Genomic DNA, 20,533 nt, shown 5'->3' on the forward strand with positions numbered 1-20,533 from the left:
ATTTTATTTATTTTTTTTTGTGATTATCCTTTATTTTCTCGTCTTTTCTGTCTGCCTAGACTGTTAAGTGTTGCATGTATAAATTATTGGAAAATTGGAAAATGCATATAAATTCATAATAATTATAATCATTTAATATATATAGCCACTGGGCATAGCAAAACGAACGCAAGCACTCACAGAAAGTCAATAATGGTAAATGTCAACCACTTTTTTGTAGTTTTAAAGATTACTTACCGTATTCTAAGTGGCATCTTGCAATAACATCCCCATGCTAAACTCGTTAGTCTCAAAAATTGGCATTACAACGACTTAAACACCCATTCGTAAGAGGCGACCAAATCTTTAATCTTATTTGCTAGAGCATGTTTTGGATAATTAACTAGCTAGAGACAACAAAATTAGGAATAAAGTATAGGCTTCCGTCGGATTCTGTGCAAATTCAGTTTTAAAGCTATCGACATTAAGCTTAGCTGATTTCCGCTTTTCTGTTGAAGCACCAGTAGGTACTTCTAAATGTAGATACCATTTAAACGATCCGTCGAAACTTAATTTCATGTACTGTCACTCTGATAAAAGTTGCTAATATAGAGTAACAGGATACCAGATTTCTTAATAAACAAATATAATATTTAAAAAAAAAAAAAAAAAATAATTTCATGTATTATTATTTTCTGGTTTTGAAGATAGCTGAGTGGGTATTATGATTTTTTCATGAAATGTGTAACGCATTGAAGGAGACATCTCCGATCCCATAAAGTATATATATTCTTGATCAGTATCAACAGCCGAGTCGATATAGCATTGTCCGCCTCTCTGTTTCTATGCGAACTAGTCTCTTAGTTTTAAAGCTATCTTAATAAAACTTTGCAGTATTAATTTAACTATGCTGCTCATATATACTATCAACATCGGACCACTATATTATATAGCTGTCATTGGAACGATCGGTCAAAAGTTAAGTTGTATCGAAAACTTTTCTGTCATTCAAGATATTTTGATTAAACACGACATTTAAAGATTTCACTATACTCCCTACTAAATGAAATATTTGCCATAGGAACGATCGGTCGAAAACTAGGTTTTTCATTAAAACCCTTTTTTGTTTATCAAGATATCTTGACCAAACGGCATTAACTATTTACCCTGTGCTTCTTAGATACGGGCAAAACATTATGAGAATTATGAAAAGGTTGGGTCTGCAAGGGTATTTGATCTTCGGCGTGCCGAAGGTAGCCTTTCTTTCTCGTTGTACAATGTAATTTCTTTTACTTTCACAAAAAATATTCTACCACAGTCTAACATTCTTTTCAGGGCGTAATTTATTTACATTAACTTTTTATATTAACTAATGTCGGTAAATACGAGTAATAATTGCTCTACACATAACAGCAATATGCAACAACAAAACCGGTCAAATAATCATTTTTTGGTTGGGAAAGTTTTTATATCCTGAATCCATTGAAAATGGCTAAGAGGTGTATAATGTTTTTGTGCAAATGTAAGAGGCAGAATAAAGCAGCTCCACCCCGTGACTGTCCGTATGTATCAACGCGTAGACCTCAGAACCTATAAAACCTAGAGACTTCAAATTTTAAACGCTTGTTCACATAGTGCCCGCGCAATATGAGTTACGGCTTACGGTTTGGGCTGTGCGATGATCACCAATCAGTCAGTTAAGACAATATGAGTTTTATTTTCCGAAGTAGCATACAGCTGACGTTCAAAAATTCACCAGCTCAATAATCAAAAAGACGACTAATTTCAGCTTTTACTCCACCAAGTTATACGGCTAGGGAACTCGAGACAAGACTCTCTTAGTCCACCTTTCTACTATGGCTAATCTTAGTGAATAAGTCAAAAGGTGGAATATTTTTTTTCCATACACACTGAATCCCATTAAATAAACGATATTTACCTACAATGCTCATTGAAAACGAACTAGTCGGGTAAAAACACTATAGTCTACGACTCCAACATATCACAATTTTTGCGAGCATGGTTTGCCATACTTCCGATGTCAATCTTAAATCTCACTATTCTAAGGAAATTGTAATACATGTTACGTTAACGTTTATAAGCTTTTACGTACATGTATGTATGTGCATATTTATTTATATACAAGGCGGTGTGAAAACATAAAATTATTAGCAGAGTAAATTATTAAGAGGTAGTGCATTGATAATAAATTTTTTGGTATAGAAGTTTAAACTCGTTACTAATGTTATTTTTCTATGTACGTGTACGTATGCATGAGTATGGTGCGTCATAAAATGTAAGAGATGCGATAAGGTGACGCAGATTTCTCATCAGTTCTTTCGTAACTGTCTCGGCGCTTTGAGCTGCTCGCTAGTTTTTTTCGTAATCTCGTTTGCAATCAAGCTAAAAATGGATGAGGAGCAGATGTGGAAAGGGTTTTTTAATAAAGTACAAGAAATTAAAATGAACCCTCCCACAGAGCACGAACATCAGTAAGTAAATATAATGTTCAATAGTAAATTACTTCACATTTATTGACTTGCATGTACTGATGAATCACAATAGTCTATTTACGTTACCTACATATGGATGTAAATATTATGAAATGATACAAAGTAAACCAATACACTTCATGTGTGTTAATATGCAACACGTAATGTATGTAAATACAAACGCATGAGTGTACACATGATCTTGCTTTATCTAACAAATGACTCATCTAGTATCGACATTAGTATGAAGATACCTCCGCAAATTCATGCATACGTATGTACGTACATATATAGTCCCAGTTTCTTCTGTATATGCATTAGCAACGAAATTACGTTCAAATAGAAATATTGCATCAAATTGTGCGAATAAGTACAAATGTACATACTGAATATCGATTATCTTTTTCAAATCTAAATAGAGTAAAGAAACATTTTAAGTACTAAAATTAAAGAATGATATTAGTTCACTATAATTTATTTGTATGTTTGGTTACTTTCTGCGTAACATAATTCGGATTTAAAAAAGTCACACCATGTGTTTGTGTGAGCCTTATTATACGCTAACACCTGGATTTGTAAAATCAAAACTAATGGTTTATTAAAGAGGCAGTTTACAATAATATTTCACACTAAATTTGTCGTCTGTGGCTTTTGTAAGATTCGAGAGATATTCTCAAAAATCAGGATTTTGTTATCGATATTTTTCGATTTCCTGTAAACGGGAAAAACTATCGATGATATGGAGAAAACTTGATCTATATGGCTGCAATTAAAGTGCCGTTTTGGAGAGAAGATCACTATAGCTTGCGTAAAACATACCATTTTAAAAAAGCAATATCTAAACAAGTTTGTCTTGCCCAACAAGAAGATACCCTGAGTAGCGCAGCGCCAAATTGTGTTTACAAAGATTCTTCTATAGCGCGCATGCTATTTCTCAGCAGAGCTTTTTTGCATATACTTTTCAAAAAAGACCTTTTAGTTCTACCTGTTGTCATGAGTTATGTCAAGAAATGAACACTTAAATATCATTCAATTGTAAATGCGAAGCAGCGATAATTGTTCATGCCTTTACCTTTGGTAAAACTACAAACCAAACAGCATATACACTGGAAAAAATCGCAAGCAAGGTAGTAAGATGTCTTTTTATTCACTTACACTACAGGAAACTGCTTGGCCAACTCTATTCCATATGATTTGTGCGATAGAACGGCAAAGCTGTTCATTTTTATCTCGCTTGCACTTACTCTCAGTGCTCCCCATGTTTAGGCATTGTTAAAATGTGTGTGTGTATGTGCCCGACAAGCAAAAATGCCCACAAATTCGATTTTTTGAAAAGTCGGTGGCATTTCTACCCTTTTGAAGGCACGAGTAATATGAAAAAAAGAAAGGGTTTGCCACGTTGCTGCGAAATTCTTGCATTTTAGCTCGTTATCGTTGGTATGGGTACCTAAGCGTTGGCATGTGCGCATTTACGATTCTATGGACTTGCTATATTCACGCACACTTGCATATTATTTGTAAGCAAGTTTTTGTGTCCCGGCTGTCGTTTGACACCACTTGTTCGCTCGCTTCCTATATTGCTAGAAAATCTTTTGCTACCGTGTCAATAACTAAATTGAATTTCTCCACGCCTCTTGAAGTAGCATCATTCAAAATTAATGTTTCATATGATTCGTTTCCAATCATTTGTGATCCTAAATTTTGCCTCCTCACATGATTGTTCACGAGTTTAACCAAAGTAGCGAAACCAGCCTTTTCCTGTGACCCTTCCGATCTCTTCTATACAAGGTCCTAACCGTATTGCCACAAGAAACTAACTTCGTCTTCCGACCTAGTTTCTATTATTTTTCAGAATATCAGAGGCCTTGTTTTTAATCTTAAAAATTTTTTTATAGCTACAACTTCATTGATGGCTAAATATTAATAGGTCCAGAATAGTCACCTCCGACAGATGAAAAAGGTCTTGAGGGCCGCAACTCGCACCGCTGGAAAATTTCCCATTTATTGACTTGCAAACTGAGGCTGAGGCTTTTAAAACATGTGTTACATTTATGTATACCAAAACGAATTGCGTAGCGCCCTTTGATGATCCAAATTTCTATCTTATATAATTGAGTGCGAGCGATGAGCCTTCATGCAAGCTACAAAAGAATATTTCAAATACTTATCAATTTTCGCAACTTTGAGAGCAGCACACAACTCAACTCTGGGTATGGTTAATTGTGGCTTTACGGGCGAGACCTTACATTTTGACAGCAGCAACTCCGTATGAAATGCATGATCCCCGGTGTGAACACAAATATGGAACCGCTCTATAGGCTTCCGTTGATGCATTACAAAAGCTGTGTAGTTCTGCTGCTGCGTTATATATTCCCCATGTTATATATCGTGATATGCGTATGTTGGAAATTTTGGGCAACTCCGTTAAAAACTTTTCCCATTCTCTACTAACGGCTGCTGGCACTATGTCATCCCAGCCATTCTTATCTTCCATAGACGATGCATCAGTATTTTCTCGATTACAACAATCGGCCATCCCATAGGATCGAATAATCTCTCAACTGTTGACAGAATTGACTGCTTTGTAGGCAAGCCTGCTGATAGTTCAAAATTTAAATGAAATCGAAATGCATCCTCCACGGGGCTCCAGTGTATTCCCAGCGTATGAATTGTGTCGTCGCCATCAAGGTGCAACAATCGCTTCTTTTCTCAAAATTCGATATGTATCCTTTCTAATAATTTTGGGCAATTACTTGCCCACTTTCTCAACTCGAATGTGCTACTGTGTAGCATACCAATGACTTGACTCTGGATAGCTTCCGCCTCTGCAACACTATCCCCTCCAAAAAATATGACATCAACATACATCTGAAGTTTCACCACATCCACTGCCAATGGAAATGTGTCCTTTTCGTTCGCAGCTAACTGTTGCATGACTCGCAGAGATATATAACGTTCTGAACTAGTTCCAAACATAATTGGCCCAATCGCTAAAGCATCATTCAATGAATTTTCATCGCTTGTCTTGCTCGAGCCGTCGAACACAACTCGGACCTTTGTAGTTAATGATGTTATGCGGGTTATGCAGCAGATAACAATGTTGAAGTCCTCCTTCTGATCATTGCATGATGTAATAAATCCTAAGCGTAACGCGTTCCATTATGCTTCTTTCAACTTGGGGTCTGCACGCAGGCGCCTGTCCAGATAATCTAACGTATTAATCTCCATAGTTTGAGCCAAATGGGACAATAGGGGTAGACGTACAAGATATTTTCCCGAAGATAAGCGACGATGAGTATTGACAAAAAAGTCCTCGAACCACCTCTCCTCCAGTTAGAGACCTGGAGACTCATTGTCGAATTGCTCTAGTTCCCAAAACATGCGTGAAACATTGTCGAGCTCCTCATTTGCATCATGAGTGTGTACCTTCACTGTGTGCGATGGCACCAACGAAGCGCGTTCGTAGATCTTTCCAGACACAATATAGCCCAAATGCGTATTTTGTGCTAGAGGTGAACCTGTTGGTCCTCGGTATGCTTCACCTAACATCAGCTCATCATAAATATCGCTCACGGGCAAAATGTGGACACCTTGTGGAATAAAATAATTAGGATCGGTTATACGGAAATCCTTCAGATGCGGTCACTTCGTTGTCAATATTCTTCTGTCAGGCATTCTTTGAGTCACCTTGGGAAGGACATACGCAAATATCTTATGCTTTAGCTGTGGATCATATAGGGATCCTAATTTTAACTTAATTCCTGTAGACGCTTCGGTGATTTTTACATTCGCTAATCCATTTATTTTTATACCCTGAACCCATTAAAAATGGGTAAAAGAGTATAATGTATTTGTGCAAATGTAGGTAACAGGCAGAAGGAAGCATCTCCGACCCCATAAATTATATATATTCTTGATCAGCATCAATAGCCGAGTCGATCTAGCCATGTGCGTCTGTCTGTCCGTTTGTCCGTCCGTATGTATAAACGCAATAATATCAGAACCTATAAGAGCTAGCGACATGAATTTGTTGGCCCTCCTAGTCCATGCGCAGATCGAGTTTGCTTCCGATAATCGATAACTTATTCAGTTTCCAAGCGATCGATAAATATCGATATTGAAATCCTGTTTCTTGAGCAAATTGGGTATATAATAAGAGCTAGAGTCACCAAAAGTGATATGTTGCTTCTAGAATAATATATATATGTCGGAGCATTGCTATTGTTATTGTTATTGTTATTCGAATTTAAGTACAGCAACATGAATATTGTATGAGTCGATATTAAAAGAAAGAAGAATAGAGAAAACAGAGTAACTGTCATTGTCGACTTGTATTTCTTATATCACTGAGAGTCGGTGAGAGGACTAACTGTTAATTCTCTCACTGAGTGAGACCCGTGCATAGAGTTGTTGGTGTGCGTGCAGTTTATTGTAAGCTGATTCGTGTAAGGACGCGAAGAAAGCGTTGCAAGAAGAAAAAGCGGTTACGGCTGGTTTTCGTTGCGTTGCAAGAAGCAAAAGCGGTTACGGCTGGTTTTCGTTGCGTTGCAAGAAGCAAAAGCGGTTACGGCTGGTTTTCGATGCGTTGCAAGAAGCAAAAGCGGTTACCGCTGGTTTTCGTTATTATTCGTGGCGTTGCGAGGCAAAGGATTGATGTGGACAGACAGAAGTAAATGGTCTGAAGGAAGGGACGTGATTGTGCACTGTGAAATTTAGAAAAGAGAAGCAAATGCCACCAACAAAGATGCCGGGACTCGCTGCTCAAAATGTAAAAAATCTGACCCTACGGCCGCTTCGGCATATATATCAAGTATCTTTCATTTTATACCTATAGCCACCTGCCCGCTACTACCTCATCTCTATAAATCAAGTTAATAAACCAATTTATGCTGCCCACCAATATAAGCCACAATTTAAATTTGATTGATTTTTTATAATACACGAGTATTCTATAGTACAAAAAGATGCAAAAAAATTCATTAATATCGGTTAAGAAACGGTTATTAAACAAAACATGTTTTTGCTAGACTCGAGTTTGGGGTAGCAAGCGCAAAATACAGGAATTTCTGTACACATACAGACACATTTGTGCGCATTTTCTTTGAATTCTATCAACAGCATTGCAATTGCGATTGTACTGTTTTCGGTGTTGCTATTTTAATTCGTTGTTTTCTCATTAAGATTTAATTATTGACGTGGCTGTGGAGCGGTCTGTTGCGAGTTCGAGCCCCAGGGAGGAAACTACTTTTTTCTTGGCTTAGAGCTGGCTGCAAGTAATGCGGTCAGTTGCGTGTTCGAACCCTGACCAGGGAACTTTTTTTTTAATTGTTCTTTATTTTTACAAACGAGCGCGTAGCGCAAACTGCATTTGGTCTCCGCGTTGTCTCGAATCAGTACAAGCTGCTGATGGTTGCGTTTAAATTCTGTGTTAATTTCCATCAGCGTTTCATCAGCCTTGTTATACCCTTGCAGAGGGTATTATAATTTTGTCGTGAAATGTGTAACGCATAGAAGGAGACATCTCCGACCCCATAAAGTATATATTTATATATATCTATATATATATATATATATATTCTTGATCAGCATCAACAGCCGAGTCGATAGAGCCATGTCCATCTGTCCGTCTGTCTGTTTCTATGTGAACAAGTCTCTCAGTTTTCGAAAATTAAGTTTTTGTATGAAAATACATTTTGTTTATCAAGATATCTTGACCAAACTCGGCAATTATTAGTTTTACTAAGCTCCTCATATATATGCAAAGTCCTATTAAGATCGGACCACTATATCATATAGCTGCCATAGGAACGATCGGTCGAATATTAAGTTTTGTTCATCAAGATATCTTGACCAAACTCGGCATTAACTATTTTCCCTGTGCTTCTTAGATACGGGCAAAGCACTATAAGCATTATGAAAAGGTTGGGTCTGCAAGGGTATTAGATCTCCGGCGTGCCGAAGATAGCCTTTCTTTCTCGTTTTTCATTGATTTCTCCAACGAGGTTAACAGTGCAGTTTTCTCAAAAGCTAAATACGTGAGGTTGTCGGCCATTCTGATTACCTAACCTTACACGTTGGTGTCAAATTTCACTCACCCTTTCAATTAAGTCGCACTGTCTTCGGCAATCACAAATTACAGGGGCATTGCAAAACTGTCCGATAAATCAGTAAATCAGTTGTCTCCCCTGTTCTACATAGATTTATACAGAATTGTTCAACTACACCTTTTTTATAAATGACCTTTCCTCTCTTATATCACTTGTTGTTCAAAGTGTATGTTTATTACTTTCACCTTAACTTGTCAGTTACCTTAACTTGTCAGTTATACAATTGACAATACCCCATAGTATCAGAGTATATCAGAAAGGACAGAGGAATTGGATATAATAGGAGCTTTTATAGAACTAAAGTAAAAGTATTAGGGTAAGAATTATTATTAGGACAGACAGAGGATTAAGATGATTGGATAAATTGAGAAACAAGGTTAGGTTTGCTAACCTTTGCTAGCTTTTTCCATCCAAAAAATTGGCGAAATTGAAGATTTACGCTTTAATTACGAAATTATAATTTACGAAATTATAAAACTGTCTCAGATTTCGAGTAAATTGCTTTTTGCAAGGAGTAATATAATTCTTATAGCTGAGTATTCAGAGAGTTTGATTTGAGGAAATTTGACTTGGCTATATCCAGGCTATTGATCAGTCGGTTGCGTGAGTGCGTTAATTAAGCAAGGAATAGCTTCCTTTGCGAAAGTAACGGCGGGGCTTCTTGGTACCTGGTAAATAAGAAATAAGAGTATTTAAGTTGAACATTGCAACCTGTAGTGTAGGATCATGCACATCCTCAGGCAGAGATAAAGGAAGGGACCTAGACACATTAGCAATAAGGTAATAGTTGACAAATACTAGATCAACTGTTCTATTTAAATTATATGAAATTAATTTGAAACAACGAAAAGTCTAGCATGCAATCAATAATGTCATGCTGTGTTGAGGGTACAAGATCATTTTTGTCGGTAAATAATGAACAAGAGATGTTCACCCAACACAATAAATATGTCATTATTACGCATATATGTGTAGAAACTATAAAAAGATTTTTAAGCTTGAAAATAATGCCTCCGATATTCTGAAAAAGAATAGAAACTAGTTCGGAAGACGAAGTTAGTTTTTTGTGGCAATAACGGTAGGACCTTGTATATATGGGATCAGAAGGGTGACAGGAAATGGCTGGTTTCGCTACTTTGGTTAAACTCGTGAACAATTATGTGAGGATCACAAATGATTGGGAACGAATCGTGTACAATATCAATTTTGAATGAACATTTTTCACGGGGAGTGAATAAATTAAAAAAAGATTTAGTTATGCTTCAGAAGATTTTCTAGAAATATAAGTAGTTTACTGAATCGCAAGTAGTATCAGATGAAAGGGACACAAAAACTGGCTTAAGAGGGGCAACAACAATCAAAATAGGACGGTTCCTATTTTGACCCATCAGCATGGGCTGAAGATGAATTAGGAGTTGGTGGGGCTTTTAACAATCTAAGATGAGTTGCGCCAGAAGCTGACTGATCTGAAGGAGCAGGTTCTAATATAGGGTCTACAGGGACTACTCCAGAGGATACCACAAGAGTAATATTCGGACAATCGCTTGGAGAAGGCGATAACGACAGCATTTGGGATAAATCAAAGTTGCTAGGAACAGACAAAATGGCGTAGGTCTTAGGGCAGATGTCGAAGAAAAATTTTGAAATTGAGACTCTTACCGGCGATTAGGTATTGACTCAAATTTATATTTGCTCATTCGTACTCGAGTCAAAGTTACTCGAGCGTTGCTTAAACACATTATCAAGTTTTAAAAATGTATCTCTCCCAGAATTATAGACATTATACGGTGAACAAAAATAGTGCAAGCTAAAGCTCGAATAATACTCGTATACAAACAATTTTTGTTTGGAGCAATAGACAGAAGCAAAACTTTGTGAGAGCTCGATGCACAAGTAGTGAACTGAAGCAGCGCTTGCAAATGCAATTATTGATAAACTTTCACTGCACAACAAAAAGATACAACATGTTCAAAGAAAAATCAGTTAGGTGCTCTAAAGTACAAATTAAGTTAAGGCCGCCCTCGGCCGTTCCTATCTCGGCGATCACCTTCTTAATCTCCTTGGCCGATGCCATGTTTTTGGTGAACCGACGGTAGGTGACTCCGACGCAAATTATGGTGCAACACACAGCACCCAACAAAAAGGCTATTACCTATTACTATTATCAAGTACTTAGTTTCGTTGATCAGAGCCCAATTATTGAACGTGATTAGATTCGTTCCGTGAACCCAAGCGATCGGGTCTAAGTGATTCGGTTGCATTTGGCAGTTTGCCAAGCCACCAGCATGCAGCTCTCTGGCACAAGAGCTGGTCGGTGAAAGCTATAATGTTGTCGTCAATTGTAGCACAGCATTCTCATGTGCAACTGGATACAGCATAACCTTTCTGCAAGCCATTTTGATTTTCGGGAACTTAATGATAAAGTGAAGGGCATTAACAGATTGTAATACTTTCACGGACGCAACGGGCATAAGGTCAAAGGTCATAAGGTCTTATGAAATATCCTATGTTATGTGTTATGTGTTAACTTATATTATAATAAATTATAAATTATCTTTCATTTTATAGCTACCGCCACCTCCTTGCTACTATAAATTATGTGAATAAAATATTTTCGACTGCCCACCAAATTAAGCCACAATGTGAATGCAATTGTGTTCTTGAGAATATAGAAATATTATACATATACATTCATGCACGGCTTTATTCAATTCTATCACTAACCATAGAACGTATAGACTGGACTACTAGAGTAAAAGAATGGGACCATGCATATTTTTGTCACTTGCTCAGCGAGCAAGAGAGTAAGAAATACATCTGATCAGCATCGTTTTTTTTATTTTGCTCCACTACAGGAAACTGCTTTCGCTTACTCTCAACCATATGATTTATGCGATAGAACGGCATAGGTATTTTTTATCTCGCTCTTACTACAGGAAACTGCCTGGGCTAACTCTCAGTGTCCTTTTGAAGGGACGAGCAATATGAAATAATAAACGGCTTTGCCACGGCGATGCGAAATTCTTGCATTTTAGCTCGTTATCGTTGGTAAAGATACCTAAGCGATGGCATGTGTGCATTTAAAATTTTTTGGATTTGCTATGCACGCACACTTTGATATTTCGTATATGAATAAAAGCATTTATGCGTTTGTGTGCCTGTTGGTTGCCTGCCTGTCCGATGCAAATTTTACAAAATTTGAAGTTTTTGGGATTTCTGAATTTTGATCTCTCCGCACAGACACACACACATAAAAGTGACACGCGTCTGACGCGCGAGTTACTAAAGGGAATACTGAAACCTGTGTTGATGATGTCTTCCTTCTTGTTATTTGTAATTATTTATGGTGGTGGTGGATTCCTCCAGTTCAAAGATAATGATTCAAACAAAGAGTGCAACCGCGTTGCTTCAATGTTCAATCCAAACTAAAAACTCTCAGCTGCCAAGCTGATGTCGTCGACAGTGTCCCATTTCCATACAACAATATCCTGTCTATTGCTGATGTAGCGTTTTTATGTTGATGTAACAACACAGTGCTACTATGTCAATTACAGAGTGTCTTGACTAACGTCGCCCTACATAGTGAAGATTGCCTACGTTGGTTTACCCCCGGCGGCTTGGGGGGTGTCATCTCAAGAGGGGCTATGATGGTAAGTCGTCTCCCCCTAGTATGGAGTGAGAGCTATAAGGATTGTTATTCGAGATTTCAATCGAGAACGTATCCTATCCATCGGGACGAACGAAATTTTCCTTGATTTACATGCCCATATTGCGCCTATTATTATAGTGGTAATCACAAATAGGGTGTAAACTATAGAAAGGTGGTTTATAACGTTTCTTGTGATGTGAATGATGTCGTTTCGACTAATTAAGGCTTGAAGGTGGAGTTTGTGTAGATTTAGTTGTTCGATGGCGTTGTTGACTCTCAGAATTGCAAATGTTTGTATTAAAAGTTTATTTGTTCCTTCGTATTTAAATTCTGAATCATCGTTTATTAGGCCATTGGTGTTCACGATACAATCTTTATATATAACAATAGCTGATCCTTTAATAGTTCGAGGCCTGCTGCATGATGAGGTTATTGTGGTGTTGACCGTATTAAAGATAAAAATGTGCCTCTGCACCACCCTCTGATAGTCTCTTCATTGCCGATGTCCTTGAGATCACACGTTGCTGTTTGATTTAAGAGTATACCTTTTAGACATTGATAGTTGACCATGTTGACTGTAGATTCGGCGTCTTCGCAGCTGTAGGTTTGATGGACTTTGGGACATTTGTTATTAAAATATCTACTATGGCCAAATAAATTTTTGATTTAATAGGACCATGTGTACCAGTTTGTATTTGTTTTTTTTTCAAATATTGGTAGCCTAACTTTAAACATAACAATTGTTAATAGTCTACACAAATGTTCTTCTGAATTTACTAAAATGTATTGTTCGGTTACTAGCTTATCGTTTATAGCATTCTTATAATTTTTTATAAAGACGTTTATGACTTGTTGCTTTTCGTTAATATGCTCGGTAATGATTTTTAATCTTTAAACTATTTCTTTGCTAAATAGAGTTTGTTGATTTTTTCTAAGAATGTTTTCTTCATTTTCTCTTATTGCATTTAATCATTCGTCAATGTTTTTTGAACCCTTTGCATCCATATTGCCGTTACAACTTTAATCATGCTACCAAGACCGTCTAGTTGACCTCTTTATCTTTTAAAACATTTATGTGGTTATTTTTTAATGCATTTTCTAATCTTTGATTTAGGTATTTTTAGGTTTTTTGTGGTCCCAAGCGTTATACCGTTATCTAGGAGGACTTGGTGTTTAGTAAACTTGAGTGGTAACTTATTTTTTCTATTCTCTTTTCTAAAGATGTCCTGTGTTTCTAATATCTCGGAGTCTTGTCTCTCGTCGTTCGATGTCTTTATTCTAATTTGCATTTTGTTTTCTATTATGTCTTTTATTTGTGGGTATACTATTGTTTGAAAGTCATTCGTAAATAGTCATGCTCGATATTAAATATCGCATCTCTGTCAAAAATTTTTTTTCTTTTCTTTTATTGTTTATAATTTTTCCGTTAAGGATAAATGCAATCTCTCTATTAGAGAGTTGCTAGAAGGTTGTTGAAAGGAAGTGACGTATTGTTGAATGTTGTATTGTATGCAAAAACCCCTAAAAAGTCTTCCTGAAAATTCCGCACCCTGATCACATAAAATTTTCTCCGTTATACTAAAAGAAGTGAGAAAACTTCTCATAGATTTTACAATATTTTGGCTGTCCCTAGCCAGAATTGTATGTCCGGTCGCAAACTTAGAAAATGTATCGATAATCGTTAGAATGCTGTTCTAATCTACTTGAGGTATCTTGTTTAGTCCCTTTACTTTATTAATAACTTCTCTCTTTACTTTTCCCTATTTATTGTATTTTCTTAATTATTATAGTAATTTAAGATTATTTTTAATTTTACCTGAAGAACACTATTTTCTCTACTAACACCTTTCTTCTTAGCTGTAGGGTCTAGTAGCGTCACTGAAAAAATTAGCTGTGAATAGGGGCACAGCTGGTCGGAATGGCAAATAAAACATCTCCATCGGTTGGTGATGCAATTAGAAAATTGTGTACTCTAACTAGGCTTTTAGCCGCCTAATTTAATTCGGTATCTGTTAGTATTCTGCTAGCGAAAGATAACGATTTTTGTCTTTGGGATCGGGGATAGCAGTATAGCGTTAAACTTTTTTTGATGTCGTGTCCTAAGTATTCTTTGGTTGGTTTGGTTTAAATTCGTGCTGTTGACTTTGTCAAATACTGCCTTATAGTCTCTAATGTGTTTTTGTAGGGATGCCTATAAAATACCGATGTCAGCCAAATATACTAAACAACTATCGTCATTCAAATCGGCTAATACGTTGTCCATTACCCTTTGTAATGTGGCTGCGGTGTTGGTAAGCCCGAATATTAAAAAAAATTCAAAGTGGCCACCTTCCGGTTGTTTTATCAATATCTTTCTGATGCATCTCAATTTGATGATATCCGTTAGCAGTGAAATACTTTGCATTGCCTATTTTCTATGCGGCATCGGATATTCATCCTTAACTGTTTTCTCGTTAAGTTCTTGGTAGTCTGTTACTAGTCTCCATTTCTTTTCATTAGAAGCAGCCATCTTTTTTGATACCCAAATGGTGTTTAATGATATCCTGATCATATTCATTTTTGTATTTGTTCTTGGAATTGTTGTCGTTCTTATATACTACATCGGAATGGTTTGGTGTAAATTTGTATATCGTCCGTTGTCTTGACTCTATGTTTCACTAGTTTCGTGATGGTAAGGGGGTCTCCTTGGTAAAACAAGTTTGGAAACTTCAAAGAGATTTTTAAATTCGTTTTTCTCTTCACTGTTTAAGTGGTCGGTACGTATACTAGAGTTTAAAACTTGGTTTTTGCAAATTGTTTCATTATTGGGTTATAAAATAAGGTTAACTTCCAAATAGTCTTGTTTCCTATACTTTTCGACTTCAAGTCTTGTATGGAAACAAAAGTTCTGTGTCTCTTTTGAAAGGTTATAAGCAGCCATGAAACTTAAGTTATTTTTGGCAGAATACCGTCCTCCTGGTATATAAATAAGTCTTTGCTAATGGTTGTTGGTTCCCACCATAAGGTCCCGTTTTCAGTATTAACGGGTTATTGTGTTATTTCCTTTGATTCTTCTTCTATAGTGTGAAAGCTTGACACTATTTTATCTATGAGTTTGATATCGATGTTGAAAGTTTTTGTTTGAAGAGATCGTTGTTGAATGTTTACGATCGCTTCTAGTTGTTGTAAAATATATATTCCAATCAAAGCATCGAAATGGGTGGAATTGGAATATAAGTAACGATAAGGTGTTTCATTTGAAAATTCTTTAAAAAGTGGGAGAATTGTTTTTCTATATATTTGGTATACGTTCAGTACTGTTTGCGAATTTCTTGGGTATCTTTTCAATTGTTATATTGTTGGTCGGAAGTGCTTTCCTTAGACGTGGTTGTTAGAATGCTGTTGTACCTTCTTTGCTTGGAATTGTCTGTGTCATAACTTTCGTTATGGCTGCAATTTTCATAGCGTCTTTTTTTATTTATTTTTTTTTTTATTGTTACGATAGTTTCCTCCGGATCTGTTGTCCCGTGGTCTATACTCTCAAGTTTGTTCTTGATTATTCCTATTTTCCTGGGAAAAGCTGCTTTCTCTTTCTTTTAGCGCCCATGCTAGTGACTCTTGGTAGACCTCTTGGACCTTACTGTGGCTCCTAATGGGCCTCAATCTGAATAAGGCTAGTTTATTTTCGCAAGCTTTATCCTTCAAAAAACGTAGGGACGATCCGCCTTGTACTAAATTATTTAATTCGTGAATAAGGGTGGGTGTATCTCTTTTGTCAGAACAATATGTAATAAGTGTGTCTTTAATTTCATCCCAATTGAGGCTAACTTCTGCTTCTATAATAGCTTCGTTTGGTTTACTTTCAATTTTGTTCCTAATTGCTCTGAAAAGTATCTGGTCATAGGAGGTCTCAGCTGTTCTCCTAATAAGTAGAAGAAAATCTTCCACATTATTGATGGATTACCGTCATACTGCGGTAAAAATCGGATAGCGTCTGGTATCTTTAATTCCATTTAATTTTTTAATGCTTCTCCTTGAAAAAAAAAAGGAGGCGAACTTGAAATTGAAGTGTATTAATGTCCGTTCTAACAAGTGTCCGGGTTTCTCTAACGCCCGAAAGGCAAGAACTAATCTTTTCAATCTCTGCCTTAATTTGTTAATATTTATTCTAGTTGTAAGCGTTTTTATTTTTTAGTCTTATAAATGTAGGATGAACAAAATGTTTTTGAGTTGGTCACTTATCAAAAGGTTATTAATTTTATTTGATTGTTGTTTAAAAAAAAAGATACGAAGCTTGCGAAAGATGAAGGTCCCGTGGTGAAACGTGTGTGTTATTTGTAGATTGCATTTTATTAGTAATGTATTCGTTATGAATTTTATTGTATAAATGTGTAGTTTGCCATGGTAGAACAAATAATTGCATGTAGCACCGTTTGCAGTTTATTTGAACTTGTTATGACGCATAAGTGGGTAGTTTAATTAATTGTGTATTTTTGCCTTTGGTGGACAAGTCGCCCTGAAATTTAGCACCACTTGCAGTTTTTTTGAACTTGTTGTGTCGCGTAAACGACATGTTCGATGGGTTTGTTCGTATGTGGCTGCCTTTGGTCTATAAGTCGTCCTGAAGTATAGGCACGGCTATATCCCTTCGGTAACTGGCGCAGTCGGGCCATCCCGATACCTGTGTTGAATGTGCCTTCCTTCTTGTGATTTGTAATTATTGATTGCTTCACAATTCTACTATGTTGTGTGGGCACTTTTGGTCAAGTACAGAGTGTCTTGACTAACGTCGCCCACACAGTGAAAATTGCCTACGTTGGTTTATCCCGTGGGGGCTTGGGGTGTCATCTTAAGAGGGGCTGAGAAGGTAACTCGCGCCTTAGTTTTTTATGGTTTCGGGTTTGAATTGATGGGTGAACAGCAGAACACCAGTCCCCATATAATCTTGTTTTTGTAGAGATGCAGGAATCAGCAAATTTGTATACCCTGAACCCATTAAAAATGGGTAAAAAGGCTTTATTGTATTTGTGCATATATAAACGTATGTAACAGGCAGAAGGAAGCATCTCCGACCTCATAAAGTATATACATATATTCTTTATCAGCATCAATAGCCGAGTCGATTAAGCCACGTCCGTCTGTCTGTCCGTATGTATGAACGCAAGGATATCAGAACATATGAGAGCTAGAGACTTGAAATTTTAGCTGTAGGTCCTCCTAATTCCTGCGCAGATCGCGTTTGTTTACTCCGTTTCGAAAAACCGATAAAAGTCGATATCGACATCCTGTTTTTTAAGCATATTGGGTAAATATTAAGATCTAGAGCCACCAAACATGATATGTTGCTTCTAGAATATTATATATATGTATCTTTCATTTTATACCTATCGCCACCTCCCCGCTACCACCCCAGAGCTATAAATCAAGTTAATAACCCAACTTTTATTGCCCACCAATTTAAACCACTATTAAAACGAAATTGACCTTTTGAGAATACAAATAAGATATACTGCACACGTGTTTGCGACGCAAAGACTTTCTGTATACATGTACACACACACATTCATGCGCGTCTGCTTCGAATTTTATCAATAACATTGTAATTGAGATTGAATTAAATTCTTTCTTTTTTTCTCAGTGAGACTTAATTATTGGTGTGGCTGTTGAGTAGCGGCGGTGGCATGTGGTGTGGTATGTCGCGAGTTCGAGCCCTGCAGAGGAAACTTTTTTTTTTTGCTTCTGTGGCTTTTGAATGAAGACGGCGGCAAGTAGTGCGGTTAGTTGCAAGTTCGAACCCAGCGAAACCAGGGAAAATTTTTTTAAAATTTATCTTTATTACTACAAATATTTAGGGGTTGAAATAAGAGGGTTCAGGGTATCCCCTTGTCGGGGGCTCCTAACTAGAACCTGTTATTTGTTGTATATTATATATTGGAGTGCGTTAATCGAAAATTCCTATAATTGAAAAGAAATGATCATAAAAGGCTTAAGACTCTTGTTAGCAAAGGCGAAATTTTGATATTTAAAAGTGAACAAATTTGGTTATAAAGCTCATCTTGTGTAACAACTATTTTCAGAAAACAGCACACATAGATTAATAATACTTTTGTTTTTGGATAGTGTATGCTTGAGAGAAGTTCTTGTCTCTGCCAATGGCGTGCAAGCTATGTTTGTAATATTAAGTACATCAAAATATGTATATATGTGTTGTTATTCACTGCTCTGGTTTTTTAGCGCTGATTATGACCTATCCCAAATTTGCGTTGACATATGAATGCACGTTGTGTACTAAGCTTTAAATAATTTCTTTAAGTTTGATTATTAATATAGAATATATTATTGTTATTTTCCAATTAATTGAACCTTATAGATAAGTGTTTTGAAATATAGAGTTTAATTTATATTCAAATAAGGCTCTCGGCTGCTGCCAGCCCGTCATGGGCAGGGGCAGCGATTCTAATATTTGGCTTTTCTAGCACTGTTATTTAATATTGAAGGAGAACAGGTACGCGTCAAAAAAATATTAAAAATGTATCTTTAATAACACAAAATTTGCATTCTTATTTCCTAATTGGGGAATAAAAATAATAATAATTTTATTTAAAGGAATTGTTGTTTAAATCATCGTTTACATCGACTAGAAAAAAGTCTGCAGTAGGAAACGAGCGAGATGTATTTATTTGCCAGCAAAAGCCAGAGCAGCGACTAACAACACATTTAGATATGCTGTTATGTATATTCACTCACATACAAACACAATTGCCTGTACGACCCTCATAGAGCCGAACCTGAGAGTAAATTACATTTTTAGCGTTTTTGCTTTTTCGGCTGTGAGAGCGCAATGATACTAATTTCGTTTTTGTTCTCAATTTTCAAAAATTCAAACTGCATAGTAGCATTTTTTGTAGCATTTTGTTGTATGGCGTTACTCATCTTACTATAGCCTTTCTCCACTGGCTTAAGAAATGTCACATTTTCAAGTTTCACATATTGGTGTTCCATCGGTTGTCGGTAACATGTAAGTGGGACAAGTACCGCTTCTCTAAATAAACAGCTAATTGAGTTGCTTTGAGTTACATAAGCGCCGCAAAGTTTTCTTTCCTTAACTCATCTCGAAGTAAGGGCTCTGTTTAATGGACTCTTTACAGGGTTTGTCCATCTTTAAATGTTAAAAACTGTGGGATTATTAAAATTTTAAATTATAATTTAAAGTTACCGCTTGCCTTCGTTGCTTTTATAGTAATGATTTTTTCACAACATCGATAGAAATCTCGATTAATCATCGCGAAATATTCGGGGCGAATTTACACATTTTCGAAATTTGATTTCTTGTGGGAAAACGTACAGGCCCCATTTTACACATTTTGCAAAAATGTGCCATTTTCAGAAATGTGTAAGAAATGTGGTCAGTGGACAGAGGCTATTATTAGTGTCTTTGGTTCAGGGCATCCACTAGTCGGGAAATCACGAAATTTACTAGTATTGTTTTCTTTTTGTTTTAATAGCATTTAAATGTTACTGTTTTTTTTTCTTTTTTTTTTATTTATATATAAGCAGCACTAACTGTAAATAATCAAAAACAAGTTAAAAAGTATCTTTTTATTTAATGAAAAAACAAGGTCGACGTGGCGACTGACATACTGAAATTAAAATTACCGCCTACTTGCCTTTAATAGGCCACACATGTTGTTGAAAATATGTATGTATATTATCTTCTCTGCATGAGTATAATCTCTAAATATGAACCGACCTGCTGAATTCTAAACACACGAAGCGATCAACGCCATGTAAAGTTATTTGAACATACACTTACATAAATTTACATACATGTACATATGCTTGCGCGTGTACGTTGGTTCGGTTCTCGTGGCTAATACATATTTGTATGTATGCATGTATGTACATCCCTATGACTGTTAGCGCACACGATTGTTAATACCATAATATAATTGTATGTACATATGTACTGTCTTCGTTGTTATAGGGGGTTGGCAGCACGCGAAGTCATAAAAATGGGTTTTGAAGTTGAGTTTGTATACATACGATTAATATTTAAATGTATACAATTGTGTATGTATTTTTTATATATGTAGGTACATATGTATGTCGTAAATTCATGAACCATGAAGTCAATTTCTAAGTATGTAAATAAAATGTTGGTATTGTGCATATGTATGTATTTGGCTTCTTTGGCTACTAACGTGTGAAGTTTTTACTTTTCAAACAGTTCTAAAACAATTCTTGTCTTAAAAGCAGTTGGTTTATCTTCTGTGTAACTAAAATTTTGTTTATTTTGTGAATAATTGATTGAAATATTTCGTGAAATG

At 36.2% G+C, this 20,533-nt stretch overlaps 1 protein-coding gene across 5 annotated transcripts in view; it reads left to right on the forward strand.

Annotated features, from left to right (window-relative positions):
- Nucleotides 1-2,189: 2,189 nt before the first annotated feature.
- LOC115760404 (protein unc-13 homolog 4B) overlaps nt 2,190-20,533 on the forward strand; it is a 142,663-nt gene continuing 124,319 nt past the window's right edge. Inside the window, exon 1 of one of the 5 annotated variants that reach the window (XM_030701707.1) lies at nt 2,190-2,471. In XM_030701707.1, coding sequence (XP_030557567.1) covers nt 2,389-2,471 — 83 coding nt within the window. In that variant the 5' untranslated portion in view covers nt 2,190-2,388. Of the gene's footprint in view, nt 2,472-19,156; nt 19,225-19,888; nt 19,906-20,247; nt 20,277-20,533 lie in introns of those variants that run through there. The other 4 variants (XM_030701703.1, XM_030701706.1, XM_030701709.1 and 1 more) reach the window with 4 other exon arrangements.

This window comes from Drosophila novamexicana, unplaced genomic scaffold (genome assembly GCF_003285875.2).
Source record: "Drosophila novamexicana strain 15010-1031.04,08,12 unplaced genomic scaffold, DnovRS2.1 tig00000434-arrow-pilon, whole genome shotgun sequence".
Taxonomy (NCBI): domain Eukaryota; kingdom Metazoa; phylum Arthropoda; class Insecta; order Diptera; family Drosophilidae; genus Drosophila; species Drosophila novamexicana.